Consider the following 23,415-nt stretch of genomic DNA (forward strand, 5'->3'; position numbering starts at 1 on the left):
GTTAAGGGAGGGTCCTAGAAAACAGCAGCAGTCACCTTCATTTATTTTCATATTTCATATTTTACATGTTATGATGCTGTAGTATTTGCATGAGATAGTGAGATGTATCCATGTCGGGCCGCGATGCATCCAGCCCGGCCCGACAATGCCCAGGTCTAGACCAGGTCTGGTCTAGACTCTCCTTTCCCGGAGTTGCCCGGGGTAAGAGCCATGCGAGTTGCCGACAGGAAGTCTCTGACTGTGCTGAAGCACCAAACAGTATGCTGTCGTCTTTGAGTCTCTGGGTGGCGTCCTAGAAAGGATACCACCTTTCATCCTTGAAAGGAAACCACCCTCCAACTCACCTTATGGATGGATGATGACCCCTGACCCCTGAGCACAGCCCAGGGGTCTATATATATATATATATATATATATTCACAATACTGCTGCTCATATGCTTAGAGTTACATTTTGATCACAAAATATATTTTTTATTTTTATATACTTTTTTTAAATATGCAATTGCTCAATGACAGCATTCGATGACACAAGACGAAAAAGAGTGAAAGCTACATTTCAATAGTGATTAATTTGTGATTTATTGCTTTGAATCATTTCATGGTAAGTAGATGAGCTGGTTATTATCGTGATAGAAGGCTTATGAATGAGTTTAATCAATAAACAGCCTAATTTAAGATGATCACACTGTGTAAAAGAATCCACTCTGATTTAAATTAAATTAAATAAGACTTTCTATAACCACCTCCATTGTTGCTTGAATTAAACACCCAGGTATTGAGACAAGACCACTCAGGTTAAGTTAAGACATTATATGATGCCCACATTCACACAGTGAGCCCAGGGTTCATGACGACGTCTGAGTGTTTGCGTGAAGAGTTCGGATCCTGTCCAGATGTTCATTGAGTCACGGTCCTCTTCCTTTGTTGCCCCTGCAGCAGAGTGGACTCTGTGCTGCTGTTTCACCTGCGTTTATAGATGTGCAGGACGTTGTTACAGTTGGGGCAGAAATGCTCCACGTCCTTGCAAGAATCCACGCAGAAGGGGATTAAACAGCAAGGCCAGCACCTGTGAGGAGTTCAGGATGAAGTTAAACTTCATCACTTTCAAGCTGTTTAAAAAGCTTCCCTTCCACTTAAAATAAGTTTAATGAACTTAAAGCACAAATTCAAAATGAGAGAGAGAGAGAGAGAGAGAGAGAGAGAGAGAGAGAGAGAGAGAGAGAGAGAGAGAGAGAGAGAGAGAGAGAGAGAGGCTTTACTCACATGAACACTCCCAGTATGCCACAGATCATCCAGGTGCAAAATCCAATTTTGTACTCGATTCTAGTGACGACACAGCTTCGGCAGTGAGGACACATCATCTGTCCAGGAACTTCAGACGGCAAATGCTGCTGCATCATCACCACCTGGCTCACTGTGAGGGAGGAGCCCATCATCATACAGTCCACACCTCCTCACCAACCCGTCACCAGACTCAGAACAGATACTTCTTTGTCACAAAAAACATTCATGAAGTTTGGTTCTTTCATGACTTTATTATGGGTTAACAGAAAAAGTGATCAAATCTGCTGGGTCAAAAATATACATACAGCAGTGCTAATATTTGGTTACATGTCCCTTGGCCATTTTCACTTCAATTAGGCGCTTTTGGTAGCCATCCACAAGCTTCTGGCAAGCTTCTCGTTGAATCTTTGACCACTCCTCTTGACAGAATTGGTGCAGTTCAGTTAAATTTGATGGCTTTCTGACATGGACTTGTTTCTTCAGCATTGTCCACATGTTCTCAATGGGATTTAAGTCAGGACTTTGGGAAGGCCATTCTAAAACCCTAATTCTAGCCTGATTTAGCCATTCCATTACCACTTTTGATGTGTGTTTGGGGTCATTGTCCTGTTGGAACACCCAACTGCGCCCAAGACCCAACCTTCGGGCTGATGATTTTAGGTTATCTTGAAGAATTTGAAGGTAATCCTCCTTCTTCATTATCCCATTTACTCTCTGTAAAGCATCAGTTCCATTGGCAGCAAAACAGCCCCACAGCACAATACTACCACCACCGTGCTTGACGGTAGGCATGGTGTTCTTGGGGTTAAAGGCCTCACCTTTTCTCCTCCAAACATATTGCTGGGCATTGTGGTCAAACAGCTCGATTTTTGTTTCGTCTGACCACAGAACTTTCCTCCAGAAGGTCTTATCTTTGTCCACGTGATCAGCAGCAAACTTCAGTCGAGCCTTAAGGTGCCGCTTTTGGAGCCAGGGCTTCCTTCTTGCACGGCAGCCTCTCAGTCCATGGAGATGCAAAACACGCTTGACTGTGGACACTGACACCTGTGTTCCAGCAGCTTCTAATTCTTGGCAGATCTGCTTTTTGGTGGTTCTCGGTTGACTCTTCACCCTCCTGACCAATTTTCTCTCAGCAGCAGGTGATAGCTTGCGTTTTCTTCCTGATCGTGGCAAAACAGTGCCATGCACTTTATACTTACAAACAATTGTTTGCACTGTTGCTCTTGGGACCTGCAGCTGCTTTGAAATGGCTCCAAGTGACTTTCCTGACTTGTTCAAGTCAATGATTCGCTTTTTCAGATCCATGCTGAGCTCCTTTGACTTTCCCATTATAGCGTTTGTGGGCGTTTGTATCCAATGAGCCCTATTTAAATGGCCTCAGAGAAGTCACCGGCTGTAGTCACTCATAATCACTCACAAGAAGTTAAGAGGCCATGCTATGAAGCTCATTTCATTGACACAACTTTCTAAGTCACCAAAATTGCTAATTCATGTTGCTGTATGTATATTTTTGACCCAGCAGATTTTGTCACTTTTTCTGTTAACCCATAATAAAGTCATGAAAGAACCAAACTTCATGAATGTTTTTTGTGACAAAGAAGTATCTGTTCCAATCACTCTATCAGAGAAAAATCAGAGTTGTAGAAATAACTGGAAACTCAAGAGAGCCATGACATTATGTTCTTTACAAGTGTATGTAAACTTTTGACCACAACTGTATATATATATATATATATATATATATATATATATATACATTAGAAACAGGTGGAGAGAGACACTCACCGGGGTGTACGACCTGAGGTTGCTGTGGGCTGTACTGGTAGGCAGGCTGTTGATCTGGATGTGAGGAGGAGACATTCATCTTGAGAAAGGTTCAGATTATTAACAAGCAGCCAAAAGGCTCCGACCACGTGGACTAACATGACAGGAATAAGATTATAGGAGCTACATTAAACTACAACATGCAGGTAAAATGCCTCAGATGAAGGTCGCTGATCTCTTACTGGGATACATCCCAGGCTGAGCTTGGTAGACTCCAGGGCTGTGGTCTGAAGAGAAACCTGGGTACGGTGGGGCCGGCATTCCCGGAGGAGGTCCCTGCATTCCCGGAGGAGGTCCCAGCATTCCCGGAGGAGGTCCCAGCATTCCCGGAGGAGGTCCCTGCATTCCCGGAGGAGGTCCCTGACCCTTTTCCATGATATCTGCTGAAGAAGCAGGGGAACAAAGCCTGCGAGCAAGATACAATACAGCAAAACAGGGACCAGAGAAATCCTTGTGATCCACAAATCAGTTGAAAGAAGCAAAAGAAGATGTTGAACAGAAAATGTCTCTCTGTCTCTCGCTCTGTCTCTCTCTCTCTCTATGTCTCTCTCTCTCTCTCTCTCTCTCTCTATGTCTCTCTCTCTCTCTCTCTCTCTCTCTCTCTCTATGTCTCTCTCTCTCTCTATGTCTCTCTCTCTCTCTATGTCTCTCTCTCTCTCTCTCTCTCTCTATGTCTCTCTCTCTCTCTCTCTCTCTCTCTCTCTATGTCTCTCTCTCTCTCTATGTCTCTCTCTCTCTCTATGTCTCTCTCTCTCTCTCTCTCTCTCTCTCTCTCTCTCTCTCTCTCTCTCTCTCTCTCTCTTTCTCTCTAACGGATTGGCAACTATTGGACAGATGAAATCGAAGACTTTTCTTGAGTCTGTTGTACCTTTTGATATTTAGTTCAGGTTGAAAGTTCAACTTTGACTGATGACTGAAGTAAAAAGCTGAGTTTCATGTTTGATATGTATGTTTCTGTGGTTGGAGGAGTTGTTTTATTTTCTTGTTTGTTTGGGTTGATGACGTGACAGTGATCTGTTCTGGATCAATAAAAGAAATTTAAAAATCTAAAATCTCTCTCTCTCTCTCTGTCTCTCTCTCTCTCTGTCTCTCTCTCTCCATGACGTGTGAATGCAAGTAAATCTGGTTTGGTGACATTACATTTCTACAGTATAATGGAACAGATGAACAGATTGTCTAAAGTGAAACTCCACTCCCTCCTCTCTCACTCCCTCCTCTCTCACTCCCTCCTCTCTCATGACCGAAGGGTTGTCATGTTTTACCTTCTTGCTGACTGACTGATGAGTCAACAACTTCATTTCATTGTGTGCTTTTATGATGACAATAAACATCCTTGTTCTGAGCTGTGGCTGATCGATTGAATTCAGTGTTGAGAAACACAAACATGTGAGAGAGGCCGATGCATCACACCTTCAGAAACAACGACGGAACACACAAAGAAACCAAAACCCAAAAGACAGTGAAGAGAGAAATGCTGCATGTCGCACACGACGACGACATCTTATCAACGCAAAACACTTGTTCATCCTCTTTTAAACTTGTTCATCCTCTCTTATACTTGTTCATCCTATCTTATACTTGTTCATCCTCTCTTATACTTGTTCATCCTATCTTATACTTGTTCATCCTCTGTTATACTTGTTAATCCTCTCTTATACTTGTTAATCCTCTCTTATACTTGTTAATCCTATCTTTTACTGCCACTGGCAGCCTGCAGGCGGAAGATAATTACTTAAACACGGGTTTAAACAAGTTAAATAAGTTTAGTATGATATTGAATTGCTGTCTATCATCATTAGTATCTACAATCATGTTAAGTCTGGTTCGGTGTTGGGACTAAAGTTATGAGGAAACCCAGAACTTGTTGGACTGATGCATTTGTATATTTATCATCACCCACGTCTCTTACAATAGCATAGAGTGTTTCATCTAGTTTCATTGTGTCTGCATCCACCGCTGCTTGTGTTTTGGTTTGGATAGTGTGTGTTTTACGACTGTATTCATTCAATCACACACAGAAACAGCTGATCAGCCCTGAAGAGCACATTTCTGGAGTGTTTGTTTAAGCTGCATTCATGAGCTCTGTGAGAGGGTGAGTAGACCTCAGGGTATTATATAAGTCAACAGAACCAGACAAACAATAAACTTTCAGGTTCTGCTTTCATGTAGTATTTCCTCTGACTCTGAGCCTGTGTGTGTGTGTGTGTGTGTCTGTATGTGTGTCTGTGTGTGTGTGTGTGTATGTGTGTATGCGTGTGTATGTGTGTGTATGTGTGTATGTGTGTGTGTGTGTGTGTGTGTGTGTGTGTGTCTGTATGTGTGTCTGTGTGTGTGTGTGTGTGTGTGTGTGTGTGTGTGTGTGTCTGTATGTGTGTGTGTGTGTGTGTGTGTGTGTGTGTGTGTGTGTGTGTGTGTGTGTGTGTGTGTGTGTCTGTATGTGTGTGTGTGTATATATGTGTGTGTGTGTGTGTGTGTGTGTGTGTGTGTGTGTGTGTGTCTGTGTGTGTGTGTGTGTGTGTGTGTGTGTGTGTGTGTGTCTGTATGTGTGTGTGTGTGTGTGTGTATATGTGTGTGTGTGTGTGTGTGTGTGTGTGTGTGTGTGTGTGTCTGTGTGTGTGTGTGTGTGTGTGTGTGTGTGTGTGTGTGTGTGTGTGTGTCTGTATGTGTGTGTGTGTGTGTGTGTGTGTGTGTGTGTGTGTGTGTGTGTCTGTGTGTGTGTGTGTGTGTGTGTGTGTGTGTGTGTGTGTGTGTCTGTATGTGTGTGTGTGTGTGTGTGTGTGTGTGTGTGTGTGTGTGTCTGTATGTGTGTGTGTGTGTGTATATATGTGTGTGTGTGTGTGTGTGTGTGTGTGTGTGTGTGTGTGTGTGTGTGTGTGTGTGTGTGTGTGTGTGTGTGTTTCATGCTGCTTACCTTAGAATGAGGTCAGGAGGGAGTGAGAGTGAGTCCTGCTTCTTCCTCTGATGTTTCAGAACAACTGAGGAAAACATCAACACAAAGGTAGAGTCACAACGAAGGAGGAGCAACAGAAGAACAGGCGTAGTCATCACAGGTGTGTGTGTTGATGCTGTTCTATAATATGGAAATAAATCCCTGTTACTTGTTTCTTCAGTGTCTTCATGAACACTTCAAACACGTATTTAAAGAGACAGTGTCACATTGTTTCTTTTATTGTATTTCATGTTGTTGTACTAGATTCTTGTAAAGGTGTTGATTGATTGAAACCTTTATTCAGTAGAAACTCACCAATGTAGTAGTTACATAGTAACACAATACAACACAACATCCAGCAACAGGTACAAAGAAAACAAAAACATAACTGATACTTTTGACATTTAGAAATATTGTGTGATTAGAATAAAATGAAAACAACTTTAAAGGATATTGGCATTGTTCCACATGTGTCTTATTGTTCCCAAAATCAACAATGCAATACAAAAAAACAAATGCTCTATTCTCCAGTTGGTCTGCTTCAAGCTCAACAGATCCTAAGAACACAAACAAATGCTTTCATTAAAAAGGCTAAATAGTGTAAATGGTGCATTTGTCTGGGACTGTTTTCAACTGTAGATGAACACACTGTGGTGGCAGTTCTGATGAATACAGTTTAAAGTTTAAATGTGCTGTACTTGCTGTACTTGCTGTACTTGATGTACTTGATGTGCTTGCTGTACTTGCTGTACTTGATGTACTTGATGTACTTGCTGTATTTGCTGTACTTGATGTACTTGATGTACTTGCTGTAATTGCTGTACTTGCTGTACTTGCTGTATTGCTGTACTTGCAGCAGCAGGTCAGGGACCCACAGAGCCAGATTCACTGTAACAGAGGAACAGGTCACCTGGTGCAAAGTGAGGCTCTTCTTCATAAGTTGGTATAACAAAAGCACATCAGCATCCAATAGTAACCCACATGATTTGGAAGGTGTAACAGTAAAGGAGCACCAGCAGAGGGCGCAGTGTGACGGTGTCGGTGACGTGGACCGTCATGTTGTGGAAGAGGACTTGATCCGGCTCATCTGAAGACCACTACAGCACATGAAACCCTCTACTGAAGTTCAGCTCTCTGACGTGAAAAGCTGCGGTGAAGTCATCATTCATAGTATTTGATTTAATCACGTTTGTTGTGTTGTCAGGATTCATTATCTCATCCTTTGAAAGCTTCATGACACCAGGACACCGACTCAGTATTAATGGGATGTTTCATAATGTCCATATTAAACAAGAAGGGAACCAGGAAGGTCAAGAGAAATACGTTTTGTGACTCTAATCTGATTTAAAACGGCTACAGCTTGACTATGTAAGTGTGAAATAAAATACACAATAAGTGAAGGTCTACTAGAACACTGAGATGTGTAACGTTACAACATGTAGGAACAAATACACAAAACAAACAAGAAGGTTTACTACAGAACAAATAGATTTCACTCTTAAAGATAAATGAAGTTAAGATTAGTAAACTAAACGTAAGACAAGAGTGGATGATGGTACACGTTTCAGTTATAGATATAATTACAAATAAGTGAAAACCAACATTGTTGATGAAGTTTAGCTCATTTAAGTCTTCTACATATATATACATATATTTACATATACATATGTATGTATATATATATATATATATATATATGTATATATATATATATATATATATATATATATATATATAGTGCAATACCGCCGCACACGACAACGTCTGCCGTCTGCATGAGACACAACGGGCCTTCAAGTCACTATGAAAACCATCCACGTTAATATCAGACACTCAGAAAACCTGTCTGTCAAACAAACAGGTCTTTTAAACAGGAGACTAGGATTTGTGTCAAACAGGTCTTTTAAACAGGAGACTAGGATTTGTGTCAAACAGACGGTACGTTTGTGACGTGTTTTCTGTACTTATGTTACATTGTTTACATTTTATTTAATCTACAGCCCAGTAATGTCCCTCATCTGTCAACGTGTGTCCTCTGTCAGTTGTATCGTACACATCCGTCCTCCACCGATGTCCTCAGACACATCCAGACACCCTGTCTGCTGCAGAAAGACATGTGTCTTGTTTGAAGCAGGCTGACAGGAGGCATGAAAGGGAAAATGACTGAGAATATCTAAAAATAACATAATGGAGTCATTTATTAGTGTAAACGAGACGTGGGCTGTCAACGCTCCAAACGAAGGAAGGAACAAAGAAATGTCAGCAGCGGGTCTTTCTTCATGTCTTTATGTTATAATGCTCCACGGTGTTCAGCTGTCTGCTGCGTGATGCTGAGCCGGTAGAGATCAGTTCATCAGAGCTTCTTCTGATGGACAGACTCATCAAGCTGCTGTCGGGAGAGGTCGTAGGTCGTAGGTCGTAGGTCGTAGGTCGTAGCACGAGGTTTAGTTTGAGGTGAAACTTTTACCTCAAACTACAACAACTCTGTGTTTTTATCAACGTTTCTCCTGTTATCTCTATGAACAGGGAGTCATGGCAGTGACTTTTAGAATCACTCGTAGCTGTGAGTGAACACTAGCTGCACAGTTGATGTCTTGCTCCCCTCAGTGAATGTCTTCACCTGGACCTCTCATCTCTGCAGCTTTAACAGCTTGCCACCTCTCCAGTGTGTCAGGAGCATGAAGAGAGCCTTCGTCTTCAGACATCCTCCCTCTCTGCTGGTGTCCTCTGTGACGACGAATCGCACACACGCTATCTGAAGAAAATAAATGAAATAACACATGAAATTACAATAAAGGCCATTTACGTGCAGAGGGATATTTCCGACTCTGTCTGCCTTTGTTCTTGTTGGATATGTTCTTTGTATGAATGTGCTTTTGTGAGTCTGGCTCTTGTTGTTTTTCTGTCTCTATGTTGTATATGATCGCGCACATTTGGCAGCATAACAGCAGGTTGACGTTCACTTAATGAGCTGAAATGGAGCTGCAGACATTGGACCTCTTTCCACTGATGGGACATGTCCCCCATCCCCAGTGGACTCAGGTCCTTTCTTTCTTTAGGTTTGAAATGTTCAACCTTCTGCGTTCATTGCTGCACATTGGACAGGAAGGCTCACTGTTATTGTCTTGATTAAGGAGAGGTGAAGTGACATCAGCACTAATTCATTGTCATGTTTTCATTTCCCAGGGTCCATGATGCTTTCATCCACTCAAGCTGATGGAGGATTGTTCTGGCGACACTTTCTTTTATCCGCCGTGACTGACATTCAAATTCAGACTTCGCTTGATCCCTCATCTTCTCTCTCAGCAGTGAATCGATTAAAGTCACGTCTCATACATATGCATCGTGAAGACGAGGTGCTAACATGGAGCCTGATGCACCGCTAGCGCTCAACACTCAGAAACCTGCTTCGAGTCATTGGTGAGCGTTGCAGCTGAGGAGCACTGCTGCTGGGCAGCGTGAATGTGGAGCAGCAGGACTGAGGAGAGAAGACGTAGATATCTAATCAGGGTTTAGTTAACGTAGTTAGATTGCAGCCCTGCAGGTCAAGAAGAGCGCTGACAGATGCCTGAGACAGAAGACTCGTTCAGTAGAGTTCATTTGATCGTCATTGTAGTTCTCAAATGGTGTGAAGCGTAGTGAGCGGGAAAGAGAAGCTTTCTCTCTTTTCATTTGATGTACTTTGTCTCTGTGAGTCACTAGTCAACAAGTAACGTTTACATTTAGACATTTTCAATATTCAAAGTGAGCACGGTAATGGGTGTGATGGTGTAATGTGTCCTACACACTGTGTCCTACATTGCACCCTTGTTTTTGCAGAAAAGGAAAGAAGGAAAGAAGGAAAGAAGGAAAGAAGGAGCACCACATTGAGGCTGAGAGCGGTGGAGAGTTGAGACAGGAGGGCAGAGAGTGTTAGGAGGAGAGAGAAGCTGCTGCTGAGGAGCTGTGATGAAGGAAGACCGCCGACAGCGTGGCCTTTCAGATTTCAACACCCTGCTCCTCATTCCGTCCCCCGGTGGACCTCGCTGTCCGGTCCAAAAGTCTCATAATCTCGCCAGGGGGTCTTCAACATGATTCTGCCTGAACACACACACACACACACACACACACATACACACACACACACACGCACACACACACACACACACTAGAGCAACTTCATTGGGATGAAATGATTTTGCCACAAAATGTTTTTTAATGTTGATGTGACAAAGCTTTAACAAATGATGAACAAACAGTGAGCACCTTGTCCGTCCGTCTCATGTGATACATCTATATATATATATATATATATATATATATATATATATATATATATATATATATCACTAAGTGCATTTTGGTGTAGAAATCAATGCTGCGTCTAATCTCTTTGTTGTTTCGACATTTCACTGATTGGTGCAGGTGCTGCCTCACTGATTGATGCTTTCATTTGACCACGAGAACCAATCGATACCTTTGAAAGCTCTGATGTTGAGTGAATGATACATCCCATCAGTGTATCCCCGCAGCTTCAACATCATTACAGGTCGGACAGAAAGTTATTGACCTGTTATTAATTGGCAGGAGTTGATGGTGGAGGATGTTTATGTCATGGAGCATCCTTTCTGAAATCTGCACTCTCTCTCAGTTACCGTGTGTTCCTTTGTGCACACAGCTTCTCTTCACTTGTTGGTCATCTTTCAGTAGCAGGAGAACTGCTCTGCATGAAGTGAGAGGTGGATAGCACAGGAAATAACGTCAATGTGTGTTTGAAACAGATGCAGGAGGAAGAGTTGACTGAGCAAAAGCTCCCAAACAGCGTGACACCACTGCAAACACTGAAGGAAGAGTACACAGAGAGAAGAACAGAACGGGGGGAGAACAGTGGCTGCAAGGATGGTGAATACTGGCTGGATATGCAGACACGTCTTTTATAGTGTGTGTGTGCGTGTGTGTGTGTGTGTGTGTGTGTGTGTGTGTGTGTGTGTGTGTGTGTGTGTGTGTGTGTGTGTGTGTGTGCGTGTGTGTGTGTGTGTGTGTGTGTGTGTGTGTGTGTGTGTGTGTGTGTGTGTGTGTGTGTGTGTTTGCACAATGTTTCCGTCCTGGTGATGCTCTAATCAGGACAAATGGTCACTGCATCAGCCCTCAGTCTCAGTGTGTTGCTTCCAGCGTGTCTACTCCACTTCTCACACGGAGTAGTCTCACCACTCTGTCATGTTTAAAGACACATGTTCACCTTTCTATGTTTCACATTTGTTGGCCTCTCACACGTTTTTCATTCTCTTTCACTCCAGCTGTCACCACATGTCATCAGCAGCCTCACGGAGCGCAGTAGCAGGTATGAAGGTGTCGCTGTGTAGAGAGGATCGTTCAGTGTGTGTGTGTGTGTGTGTGTGTGTGTGTGTGTGTGTGTGTGCGTGCCTCTCCTGCGTTGTGTGCATGCCCATGTACATGCACACGTGTGTGCATGCCCATGTACATGCACACGTGTGTGCATGTACATGGGCATGCACACACGTGTGGGTGTTAAAGCTCGTTTGCATGTAAAGCAGAGCTAAAGGTCAAGACCTGAAAAAAACAGGTTTGTATTGTGTTATTTTCATTTCAATTTTACTCAGCAGAAAATCAAGCCACAGCACAGTGTGTGTGTGTGTGTGTGTGTGTGTGTGTGTGTGTGTGTGTGTGTGTGTGTGTGTGTGTGAGTGTATATGTGTGTGTGTGTGTGTGTGTGTGTGAAGCTTTATAAATTGTTAAGGACTGCGTAACATACAATACATTATTAATGTTCACACTACAACAGAGAGGAGAGGAGAGTCGGGCTCTTCCTGGTGGCTGGTAGAGGACGTTCCAGGAATACGTCGTGATCCTTGTTCCAGGTTATTAATAGAGGTCCAGGTGGATCCTCGTCTACATGAGAACATCTCTGTGATCTCACGTGTGTTTAAACGTCTCTGTGCTCGTTCCTTCTTTTTCACGATCTGCTTTTTAAATACTGTAGAACTGAAAGCACTTGATTTAGCAGGAAGCACATGTCATCAGTGATTCTGTCATGTTTAAGGTTGTTTAGATATTCATGCTCGATTGTGAAAATAACTCATGAAGAGTTCTTTCAGCTGTTCTGAAGCGTTCCATCATATCTCACGTTCCTCGTCAGCAGATGGAGTTTGCTCAGAATTGTAGATTTTTTTTCCGAGCACAAGGACATTTAGTCCAAGTTGTCTTCAGAGATGAGATTGAAACTTAAATGTTCACATTAATTAACTCAAGCTCTTGATTTCCTCACGTTATGCCAGATTTTGTCTCACAGGCTCATTTACATCTGCAGGTTGATTATATGAAAATATTAAAGAATAACATAAAGACAAGAGTTCAACCTCGACGTGAAAACTACAAACTACATGAGGAAAGTCTTTGAGCTTCAATCTCAACATTTATGGGATGTTTTAATACATGATCAAGCTGAGATCAGCTGTCTATTCATGTTACTTACTTTAAACACTGTACTCAAATTGTGACTTAAATTGTATGAAAATGAAAAAGTGTTTTTGGTGTTTTACAGTAAAGTCGGGTCAGATACTACGGTTAACAGTAAAATGAGTTCATTGGTGCGCTGCTATAGATATTATATATTATTATTTATATATTATTATTATATAGTCGACAGATATGATCGGTGGCAGTCAAAGCCCAGCTGATTAACGTCGAGTCTTCATCCAGAATCGGGGAGCCTACTAGCTGTGATTGACTGTCAAATGTCCATCGTGATGTGAAGGTGAAGTGTGTGAGACAGTGAGGAGCACAGCGTGATTCATTTGAGGGTAAAGTTCACAGTTCTGAGTATGATTCTTCTGGACAGAACTACATAAATCATTTGATGAATGAATTTATGACATCATGCTATTGAGAATGTGTGTCTCTGTGCATAAGCAAAGACAGAGAGTCGACCTGATGAGCGTCTCCAGAGACCGTTCTGGGAGAGAGAGTCAGATGATGACGCAGAACACGGATGTGAGACGTCTCTCCACTGGATTATTGATAAGATACCGATGGACATCAAACTAAAACTCAGCGTGGAGATTCACTCTTTACCTTGGAAATATGTACTTTTCATTTTAGCAGAAAGTAAACACGAGACGGACGATGACCCGTGTGAAGATGTTTAGAGAGCGGTGGCATTTCTTTATTCCAGCAGTTTGACCAAGTTGTGCGTTTTCTGTATTGTCGTCCTGCTGTCAGTTAGAAGTTGTCTTTTTATATGTATCTATGAATCTATGAATCTATGAATCTATGTTTCTATGTTTCTATGACTGATGACTGTAAATGTGTACTGTGATTGGACCCAGCAGATAAACTGCCTCCTGTTTGTTTGCAGCATGTGGTCAAAACTCATCAGCTCATCAGGACTGTGAGGGTGTGGCCGATGAAATCAAACCCACCAACGGTCATTACATTTTAAACCCGGTCCTAAATCATAACTGGTGCTACATGACACCACCTCTTTGTGACTAACCCCAACCTTAACCCTAAGCCCAACCTTAACCCTAAGCCCAACCTTAACCTTAACCTTAACCCTAAGCCCAACCTTAACCTTAAACCCAACCTTAACCTTAACCTTAACCCTAAGCCCAACCTTAACCTTAACCTTAACCCTAAGCCCAACCTTAACCCTAAACCCAACCTTAACCTTAACCTTAACCCTAAGCCCAACCTTAACCCTAAGCCCAACCTTAACCTTAACCTTAACCCTAAGCCCAACCTTAACCTTAAGCCCAACCTTAACCGCGTCCACAGAGAACAGAGACATGAACGTATGCGTGATTCAGTCCTTCAACAGGTTTTCTTCTGATTGTTTGTGTCAGATATTTACTCCTGACTTGTTGCTATGCAGAATTTAACTGGTCGCTATATGCATAGAAATAATGTAATGTAGACAAGACAGGATAGTTAAAACCATGAGGTTATAGATCAGTGCAGGTATTCAGTATACATGCAGACGTTCAGGAGTTCAGAGACGTTTTTGAATCACATTTTATTCCAAAGAAACTGAACAAACATCCACTGAAGCATCTGAACAACGACACAGAATCTGTAAAATGGACGGAATGTTCTCTGTTTATCCTTCATCGTGAACAGCTTCGACATTCTCAGCTTCCGTTCTGTCATCTTGTCCTCTTATTGTATTCACCTGATCAGCATCTTTACACTGAGATTCATTGTTTTTCTCTTTACACATCCTCTGCTCACTCTCCTCATTCCTTTCACTGAATAAAGACATCGGTTCTGTGGTGATGTGATATGAAGACCAGAACATAGAAACTGTGTACATCAGCGTTAATAAAGCAATACTCTAAGTGTCCTACCATACATGTATACTAGGTGTGTGTGTGTGTGTGTGTGTGTGTGTGTGTGTGTGTGTGTGTGTGCTTGTACAGTGTCCTAATCGTCTCCTGTTTTTTAATGTTTACAGTCTGATTACCTCATGTTTAAAGTAGAAACACATCGTGTGGAGTTCAACTTTGAGGAACAAAGCTGCAGCCTCGACCAATAGAAAGACGTGGGCGGGGTTAGCCGCACTGATCACACTCAGCAGTGATATCGATGGTCAGTCTGGGCATTTGTGCAGTAATCCTTCCTCCCCCACCGATCAGAACACAGCCCTGACCTTTATACTAAAAGCTCCGTGGTGCATGTTGAGTCTGATCACAAATAGTATATGTATTATTATACAGTAAACAAGGCGCCTCAAATAAACACACACATAATTGACACGCAAATGTACAAAGACACAAATTGAGAGTCATATATACAAAGAGGTGAGAGGGTCTGTGTTTGTGACTGAGGAGCTGCTGAACAGCTTCAATCCCTTATCTGGAGCACAAACATGATACAAAGAGGATCACAGCAGACCGCTGTACAGACGTCAGCTTCACTCTGCACAGTTCACACTTTTAAGTGAAGTGAAAGAAACAGAAGTGAGGAGAGCTTGAAACAGGAAAATGTCTTTTTACTATAATACAGAAACTACAGAGAGCGTTCTGCTGCTGGAGGAGATGAGATGTTTATCTGAAAATACAAATCATGTCTTCAGACTAAATCATCTCTTCAGACTAAATCACCTCTTCAGATTAAATCATCTCTTCAGACTAAATCCTCTCTTCAGATTAAATTATCTCTTCAGACTAAATCACCTCTTCAGATTAAATCATCTCTTCAGACTAAATCCTCTCTTCAGATTAAATCATCTCTTCAGACTAAATCCTCTCTTCAATTTAAATCATCTCTTCAGATTAAATCATCTCTTCAGACCAAAGCCTCTCTTCAGATTAAATCATCTCTTCAGATTAAATCCTCTCTTCAATTTAAATCATCTCTTCAGACTAAATCATCTCTTCAGACTAAATCTTCTCTTCAGACTAAATCATCTCTTCAGACTAAATCATCTCTTCAGACTAAATTATCTCTTCAGATTAAATTATCTCTTCAGATTAAATCATCTCTTCAGACTAAATCATCTCTTCAGATTAAATCATCTCTTCAGACTAAATCATCTCTTCAGATTAAATCATCTCTTCAGATTAAATTATCTCTTCAGATTAAATCATCTCTTCAGACTAAATCATCTCTTCAGATTAAATCATCTCTTCAGACTAAATCATCTCTTCAGATTAAGTCACAACCTGTGGTTACAAAAGAAAACCCTGTTTGACATAAACAAACGTACGATATGAGATCTTCTCTTGTGCATTCATTTGTACATGTTGTGTAGCAGATGGACAGAAGAAGAGAAAGACGGTGTGAATGTTCCTCTGTCCACCGGCTGACAGCGGCTGAGAAGGCACTTATGTCAAATGTCTGGATGGAAAGGACAGCTGGGTGACTCACACAGAGACACACATCGAGACATGGACACAATAATGAAGAGGTTGTTCCACTGAAATGGATCATAAACACTGTGTTCAGTGTTCAGTCCTGGAAATGGATGTTTACATTGAAACTGCAGCACAGCATCAGCTGATCCAATCCCTCCACTTCCACTGCTGGTCTCATCTCATGTTTCCTCCTCAGCTTCTCTCTTCAGGTCATAAAACACCTGATGTTTATCGCTTGTTGGCTCCTTCTCCAGTGGAGCTATGGATGCAGGAGAGGAGAACGTAGTCAGGGCGGTGAGGGTTGGAGGTTAAGCCAGGGTTACCGTGGAGGTTACTGTGGAGGCTGCTGTGGAGGCTGCTGTGGAGGTTGCTGTGGAGGTTAACATGGAGGTTACTGTGGAGGCTGCTGTGGAGGTTAACATGGAGGCTGCTGTGGAGGCTGCTGTGGAGGTTAACATGGAGGCTGCTGTGGAGGCTGCTGTGGAGGCTGCTGTGGAGGTTACTGTGGAGGTTACTGTGGTTGTGGTTGGTCCCATTCCTGGGAAAGTGGAGGCAGGTTGACCTGTAGGGGTGGAGCGGTGCAGGTCTGCTGCTGTGTGGGAGATGGGCGAGCCCGGAGGATGAGGAGAGATCTTCAGAAAGAGGAAGAAGAGGGTCAGAGTGAAGGAGGAAGGGAATAAAGGAAAAAGGCATCAAAAGAAGTGGGGAGATTAAAATGAATGCATTAACATAATACATCTGTGGGTTAGTGGGATGAATACATTATGTTTAAAGCAGGTTTCCATCCTGCGGACCGTGGAACAGAATCAGGCCTTTGAAGATTCACTAGCAGGCTGCAAAAACAAGCTTATTGTAAAAGCTATTTTTGCAATAATCACCTTGAATTTTGCCGTTGCTTCATTTTACCTCTTCACTTCCTGACATTCTATCAAGAATGATTTGTCGGCTGGGAGAATAAATAGAGACGGATCCTGCCTGAGACCAAACATACTTGATTGTGAACCATCTCACCATTTAGCGGTATTGTAAAGATAAAGAAAGGTCTGTGGTGTAATGTGTACGTGTGCCTGCGTTTGTCAGTATTAATTTGCTTTTGGTCGCATGATGACGAAGAGATATGACACGAAGCTACACTCTGAGAATAACCAGAGATCCATGAATCAATAATGAGCACATGGACTCATTAACATGTGCTCTGTAGACACCGTTTAATCACCTTGAACCACTTGAAGGAGCTTTAGGAAAGTGTCATCAGAGTCACTGATGCTCCTCACTGCTCCTCACTGCTCCTCACTGCTCCTCTACGAGTAATCTAACAGAACACAAAGCCCGATGCCCCAGAGACGAGCATGCTGTCTGACTCAAAGCTTTTTCCTTTCCTTTCCATTTCTTTATGACGCACACACACACACACACACACACACACACACACACACACACACACATACACTCACACACACACACACACACAGACCTGCTGTAATCTCATAATCTTTCACTTCCGCCTTCAGATGTTTTCATTGCCTCCACAGCAGCATTCACTTTACATCCTTCTGCAACACACACACACACACACACACACACACACACACACACACACACACACACACACACACACACACCTGTGCCTGTTGATTCATTCAGACGTTGGACTCTTCATCGGTAGAAATGCCAAACCTGATGCATCACATTCACTGGTGATGCAGAGAGTGGCTGTGTGTGTGTGTGTGTGTGTGTGTGTGTGTGTGTGTGTGTGTGTGTGTGTGTGATTAAAGGATTTGATATTAGCCAAGCATCTTAATTGTCCTGAAAATAGTGCTGCAGTCAACATACATTCTTTTTATTATAACATCTGTGTTTTTTCCCTTGTCACTTGCATTCCCACACACACACACACACACACACACACACACACACACACACACACTCACACACACACAGTACCTGGCTGCTCTGGGGGTCGTGGTATTCCTGGTTTCGAGGGGAGAGAGCGAGGCATTCGTGCGCTGTGGTTTTCTCGGTGCGTGGAGCGCTGGGGTCGCCGTCGTCCACGCCGTTGGCCTTGCACCTCACATGACTCACACACAGCACCTGCGGGGCCACAACAACAATCGACGGCAGAGACTACGTAAGAAGTCTCCAGCCATTGTGATGAAGGTCATTGACCCCACGCACACGGTAAGATGAGGAACCGCGTTTGACAGCCAGGCTGGAGAGCAGACGGTTAAACCGTCAGCAGACACCAAAGTATTCTGAATGCAGCTCTAGTGTTGTTCAAAGGTAGTTAGAGACACTCAGGTCTTTTATAATCTTTCATATTGTTAGAATAACAACAATGTGCTAACAGACAAATTCATCTCAGTGTCTCTGGGTCAGGTCTGTGGGGGAGGAGTGTGCACTGTGCCAAAGTAACGAGTTCACAAATACTCATGAGGCGACATAAGGTACGTTTGCGGCTGTGTTGTTAGCGAATGCATCAAGATGATTCAGCAAGTAAGCCAAGCTACACAGACAGTTTTAGTGTTGTTATACCTGCTCTTTATACCGGTCAGATTAAAGTAAGTAAGAGGACTCATCACCCTTATAATCTTATCTCATTTAGTTAATACTGTAAACATTAAAAAGACAAGACAGTAAAGTGAATTATCCCAAAACCAAACCTTCCTTTTAATCTAATTCTGTGTGGTATGAGTTCTTAGTTCATGTCTACATGTAACCAATCACTGTCGGAACAAGACAGAAATGAACAGTTTGATTTGTTTAGGATCAAACAGACAGAGACATAACTGTTTAATTAACAAGCTTCAGCCACTTCTTCAACCTTCCTCTTCAGCGTTTTACTACCCAGAGGATGAAACCTACTTTCCTGAAGCTCTGTCTGAAGTTGTCCGACAGGAAGCCGTAGAGCAGCGGGTTGGCGCAGGAGTTGGCGTACGACAGGATGACGGCGAAGAAGTAGATGCCGGCGGTGGCGCTGGACTCCGGGATGATGACCACCAGATTGACCATGTTGATGATGAAGAACGGCAGCCAGCAGAGCACAAACACCACCACGATCACCACCACCATCCTCGTCACCTTGCGCTCCGACCGCCGCCGCTTGGTGAAGCCCGCCCGCGCCCCCGATGACTTCATCTGCACCGCGATGATGATGATGGTGATGGTGAACAGGATGAACATGAGGAATGTCAAGTATGATGGTCATTATGTTGATGCAGATTTCAGTATCATACAGGAGCTTTTCATTGGGCCTCACACACACAGGTGCGCACACACCTTGATGACGATGAGCAGGTAGCAGAGGCAGATGATGAGCAGCGGCCCAAAGAAGCCCACCGTGGCGGTGTAGAGGATGAAGGCTGTGGACCACACGTTCTTCGGCTCGGGCCAGTTCATGTTGCAGGAGTTAAACGTGTCCTAAAGGGAAGAGAATGAAAGTCAAACACTGAGTGAGGATCTGTGTTGAACTACAAAGCTCTTAAATTATTTTTAAAGAAGATAGGAATTAAAGATGTACATTATGTACTTTCCTAAGGTTTGAAGAAGCACATTTTGCATTTGTGGACGATATTTCCAGACGTTGCTGTGCTTTGTCTGCTAACAGGGAACAACTTGTCCCCCGTTGTCATCAAGCAAAGGTCTTCAGCACTAAAGCGCCGCGCGTCTGAACGCCTACCTTCCCTCTGAACGCTTTTGTCTTACAGAACTTATTGCGATGCTTTTCTTTCTGTGCACATATGATTGATTCTGCTGGAATCCTAAGACTTCAAAAGTTTGTGTGTTCATCATTTCAACAACAACGTACGTATTCTTTCCTCACAGCTCTTCATGTCAAATCATACATTCCAAAAGGTTCATGTACACAAAGGGATTCTTACATTCCTCTGAGGTTTTACCAGCAAAGTGTTCACAAGCATTTACAGACAGAGCTGCGGGCAAATATAATAACACTATATAGTATATTAATCCAATATGTTATCTCTGTCAACAAAGAGCTGAAAGATGCTAAACTGCTCCATAGAGCTGAGGAGAAACATATTATAATTATTAATAAATATAACAGCTTTAAATGTAAAATAGGTGTTAAAACCTGTTCTGACGTGTTTCAGTAGTTTAAAATAGTTTCATCTTGAAAAAAGACAAATAAATATGAACACATGCTGGATAAGCTCCTCTTTACTGTAGTTACATGAACATAACTCTTTACAGGTCGTATGCTAAGCTAACTGTCTGCAGACAACAAACACAAGAGCAACAAAGTCAATTTAGTGTATTTTGCAAAATGGCAAATTATTCCTTTAATTATGATCTTGTGACGTGTATTTATTGATTTAATACAGTCCATCAGGGTACTTAGAAACAAATGATGATTCATGTTATTATTATCACGTTGCTGGGGAGAAAGTAATACATTTGTAGTTAATAATCTGTTTGAGTAAATGCCTTATTAAGGAGCTACAGGAATGAGCTTTCTGTGTTGTGAGGTTTCTACTGGACTGAGTAGAACATGACTTTAATCACCAGAGGTGCAGTTTCTACCTGAACATCAGAGAAGATGACCACGGGCAGAACCACCACGAAGGACACGGCCCACACGGCCGCGCTCACCACCTTGGCCACGCGGGGGTGTCTCCACTTGGTGCTGCGGATCGGATGAACCACAGCCAGGTACCGATCGATGGACATGACCGTCAGGCAGAAGATAGACGTGAACTGGTTCATGGAGTCTGCCGTCATGACAACACGGCAAAGGAAGGAGCCGAACGGCCAATAGGAGAGCACGTTCTGCGTGGTGAGGAAGGGGAGCCCGACGATGTACAGCTCGTCGGCCACAGCCAGGTTCAGGATGTAGATGTTGGTGACGGTCTTCATTTTGGCATAGCGCAGCACCACATAGATGGCCAGCGTGTTGCCAGTCAGGCCCACCATGAAGACCGTGAGCGAGATGATCGCTGTCATCAGAGTGCTGCTGCCCTGAAAGGGGACGCTCTGGGTGGACAGGTTGGAGGAGACGTTGAAGAGGCGGGGGAAGGACAAGAGAAAGGACAAGGGAGTGGCTGCAGAGGAGGAGTTGAGGTCCGATGGGAGGGGGAACCCGTAGGTCTGGTCTAGGGGCTCCATTGTGGGTTTCAGAGGGGAAGGTGGTGGCGCATAGTCCAGATGCAGATGTACCCCGCTGGTGTTTTCACTGATTTAGAAGAGAACCTTTACTTCTGCCATGCTGGTTGATTCCATGCTTGATTTGGAACAGAATCAGGAGCAGAACCACACTACAAGGTACCAGATTCAAACAAAGAACAGGTGGTTTAACCTATGTCATCCATTTCTAGTTTACAGTTTACATTTAAGTGTGTGCTCGGGTGCCCAAGCGAGAGAGTGTGCGCTCTGACCACAGATGGGAACCGGTGCGTAATGAACCAACTCCAAAGACAACGATGTGTTGCCATGTGTCCTACATTTTAACACTTGTTTTTAACAAGTCGTCGTGTCCGTAATTACGCACGGAAAGCCGCTGCTGTTACTGTAACAACACTGATTGTTATCTCCTCTTCACGTATTAAAGTCTCATTCTCAATCTCTGATTCTATGTTTCGCGACAAGCTGGAACGGTGCCACACGGCAGATCTTTAATACTGCGCTCTATAATAATGCCTGCTCTATGAATGTAGGTGATAGTACTGTTTATATAGGTTATGACTGCAATGGTAGTATCGCAATAATCGTAATGCTCTCAATGCATTTTAAATGACACGCTATGAATGATTTACTCAGAGACGAGAAGACGAGGACGCGCTTACTTTGGGAAGCAGTGAAAAAGCCCAAATCTTTGTGCGATCAAATTAAAAGTAGTAGATCCACAAGTTCCTTGTTTTCAGTTCAGTCTTCCGATTCACCAATAATTCTCCAATATCGATGGATAGCTTGTGTCCGCGCGACCAACTGTTCGCTGTCCGTGGTGCTGAGCAGTGTCTCTGTCTGTCTCAGCTCCCAGATTCTCTTTCCTCCTTTAACTTTCATTCCACAGAGAGAGAGAGAGAGAGAGAGAGAGAGAGAGAGAGAGAGAGAGAGAGAGAGGAAGAGAGAGAGGGGGGGAGAGGGGGGGAGACACAGAGAGAGAGAGAGAGATAAAGATAGAGAGAGGGAAAGAGAGAGGGAGAGAGAGAGAGAGAGAGAGAGTGATAGAGAGACAGAGAGAGAGAGAGTGAGATAGAGTGATAGAGAGAGAGCGACAGAGAAAGATAGAGATAGAGAGAGAGAGAGAGAGAGAGAGAGTGATAGAGAGACAGAGAGAGAGGGAGAGAGAGAGATAAAGAGAGAGAGAGAGAGAGAGAGAGAGAGGAAGAGAGAGAGAGATAATACTTTTTTCTGCTGGTTATTTTGCAGGTTAATAACTTGTAAGAACATCATAAACATGATTCTGTGCATTAGATTAATCCACCACACCGTCTATAAAGTAGTAATAACTCCTCTTCTCTCACTGCTTCCTTTCCAAGCGCTTCAGAGAACAGCGGTGGCCATTAGGCATAAAAACATGAAATACTACAGCCGGTGTTTGTTTGTCTTTCTGCTGTATGACTGCAGACCAGCATCAATATATACATATACATCAACTCCTGACTGACTGAGCCTTGTACTGTACGTCTCACCTCACCTCAGTGGCGATCAGTCAGTGATCCAAAGCAAGAAGTATGAACGCAGTCATCTCCAGTAAAACAGAGAAGTATCAACTGTAGTTTCTAAATTATTTTGGGTTGAAGGATTTAACCGTGGACCTCGGCGTGTTTTTAAATATAATATATTTTTGTCATTTTGCCCTCATGAGATTCAGGAATCACAACACGCACCAAAGGTCGTTGGCTGAAGCCAAACCGGGGACATTGCTGTTGACCCCCGGTTGCCCGGTTGCCCAGTTGCCCGGCATGCGTTTACTATGTTCTGTCCCTTTAATAGCAGCCTGAGCGGAGAGACACGAGGGTCTTCTTCTTGTTTTATTGTGGACCACGATAAAGAAGGAGAAGCTTTATCTGTGAGTGGTGGTGCTTTGCTTCTTGTGCACCGGTACACTGTTGTGGGTTTGGAGTCGTGCTCGCTGCCACTTTCCATTACAGTGAAGAAGCAGCCATCTGGAAACTGATCGAAGAGCAGCAGGGCCCACTGGGACGTTTACCAATGGACGTTCACAGACATTCATTGTTTTCTGTCTTTTATATGCTAAATTAATAATACTGAGCAGACAAGTTCCAGAAAATATGGTTTGGACTGGTTGGTTATGCGGCAGGTTGGATCCAGTCTAGCACAAGGTGGACATGGAGCTGAAGCAGTCCAGCAGTACTAAGAGCTCAGACTGTACTCAGCTTCTTCTCCTTGACTTAAATATTGTGGTGTGTTGAAATCACGGTGAAGTGGACGTCAGTTCTGGCCCGTAGATCACCGCGTCGTTAGCGATACGTTAGCGTTTAAAGTCCTGCTGATGAAGCGCTTTGACTGATGGCTCAATGCAGCCACACAGTTATCCCTGGAGACG

At 43.2% G+C, this 23,415-nt stretch overlaps 2 protein-coding genes across 5 annotated transcripts; both read right to left on the reverse strand.

The window, feature by feature from the left end:
• Nucleotides 1-562: 562 nt before the first annotated feature.
• On the reverse strand, nucleotides 563-6,115 carry LOC137886462 (lipopolysaccharide-induced tumor necrosis factor-alpha factor homolog). 3 transcript variants are annotated; one of them, XM_068728923.1, is made up of 5 exons: nucleotides 6,022-6,115; nucleotides 3,293-3,516; nucleotides 3,072-3,125; nucleotides 1,266-1,416; nucleotides 563-1,068 (listed from the first exon to the last, which is right to left on the reverse strand). In XM_068728923.1, exons 1-5 carry the CDS (start codon nucleotides 6,096-6,098, stop codon nucleotides 963-965), a joined length of 612 nt encoding a protein of 203 aa, XP_068585024.1. In that variant the 5' UTR covers nucleotides 6,099-6,115; the 3' UTR covers nucleotides 563-962. The 3 variants fall into 3 exon arrangements, with proteins under 3 accessions (XP_068585024.1, XP_068585025.1, XP_068585026.1); XM_068728924.1 differs by having other exon boundaries at nucleotides 3,293-3,490; nucleotides 6,022-6,078; XM_068728925.1 differs by having other exon boundaries at nucleotides 3,293-3,493; nucleotides 6,022-6,077.
• Nucleotides 6,116-14,087: 7,972 nt separating this feature from the next.
• Nucleotides 14,088-21,779, reverse strand: LOC137886605 (somatostatin-like receptor F_48D10.1). Of its 2 annotated transcripts, none has more exons than XM_068729135.1 (5): nucleotides 20,430-21,779; nucleotides 19,167-19,307; nucleotides 18,753-19,025; nucleotides 17,835-17,981; nucleotides 14,088-16,149 (listed from the first exon to the last, which is right to left on the reverse strand). In XM_068729135.1, the coding sequence occupies exons 1-5, from the start codon at nucleotides 21,009-21,011 to the stop codon at nucleotides 16,096-16,098; spliced, it is 1,197 nt and encodes a 398-aa protein (XP_068585236.1). In that variant the 5' UTR covers nucleotides 21,012-21,779; the 3' UTR covers nucleotides 14,088-16,095. The 2 variants fall into 2 exon arrangements, with proteins under 2 accessions (XP_068585236.1, XP_068585235.1); XM_068729134.1 differs by having other exon boundaries at nucleotides 14,088-16,522.
• Between the last annotated feature and the right edge of the window lie 1,636 nt (nucleotides 21,780-23,415).

The sequence above is a fragment of the Cebidichthys violaceus genome, unplaced genomic scaffold (genome assembly GCF_023349555.1).
Source record: "Cebidichthys violaceus isolate CVI_PGR_0920_01 unplaced genomic scaffold, fCebVio1.0.p SCAF_44, whole genome shotgun sequence".
NCBI classification, from domain to species: Eukaryota; Metazoa; Chordata; class Actinopteri; order Perciformes; family Stichaeidae; genus Cebidichthys; species Cebidichthys violaceus.

Excerpts from the sequence above, each read along its gene's own strand:
- LOC137886605 (XM_068729134.1), bottom strand. The coding sequence starts at position 21,011 with ATGGAGCCCCTAGACCAGACCTACGGGTTCCCCCTCCCATCGGACCTC. Across the intron at positions 17,982-18,752 it reads TCAGACAGAGCTTCAGGAAA|GTGCTGTGTGTGAGTCATGT; the intron begins GTAGGTTTCATC and ends GTGGCCCCGCAG. Across the intron at positions 16,523-17,834 it reads ACGACCCCCAGAGCAGCCAG|ATCTCTCCTCATCCTCCGGG; the intron begins GTACTGTGTGTG and ends CTCTTTCTGAAG.
- LOC137886462 (XM_068728923.1), bottom strand. The coding sequence starts at position 6,098 with ATGTTTTCCTCAGTTGTTCTGAAACATCAGAGGAAGAAGCAGGACTCA. Across the intron at positions 1,417-3,071 it reads ACCTCAGGTCGTACACCCCG|TGAGCCAGGTGGTGATGATG; the intron begins GTGAGTGTCTCT and ends CCTCCCTCACAG. Across the intron at positions 1,069-1,265 it reads GGCATACTGGGAGTGTTCAT|GTGCTGGCCTTGCTGTTTAA; the intron begins GTGAGTAAAGCC and ends AACTCCTCACAG.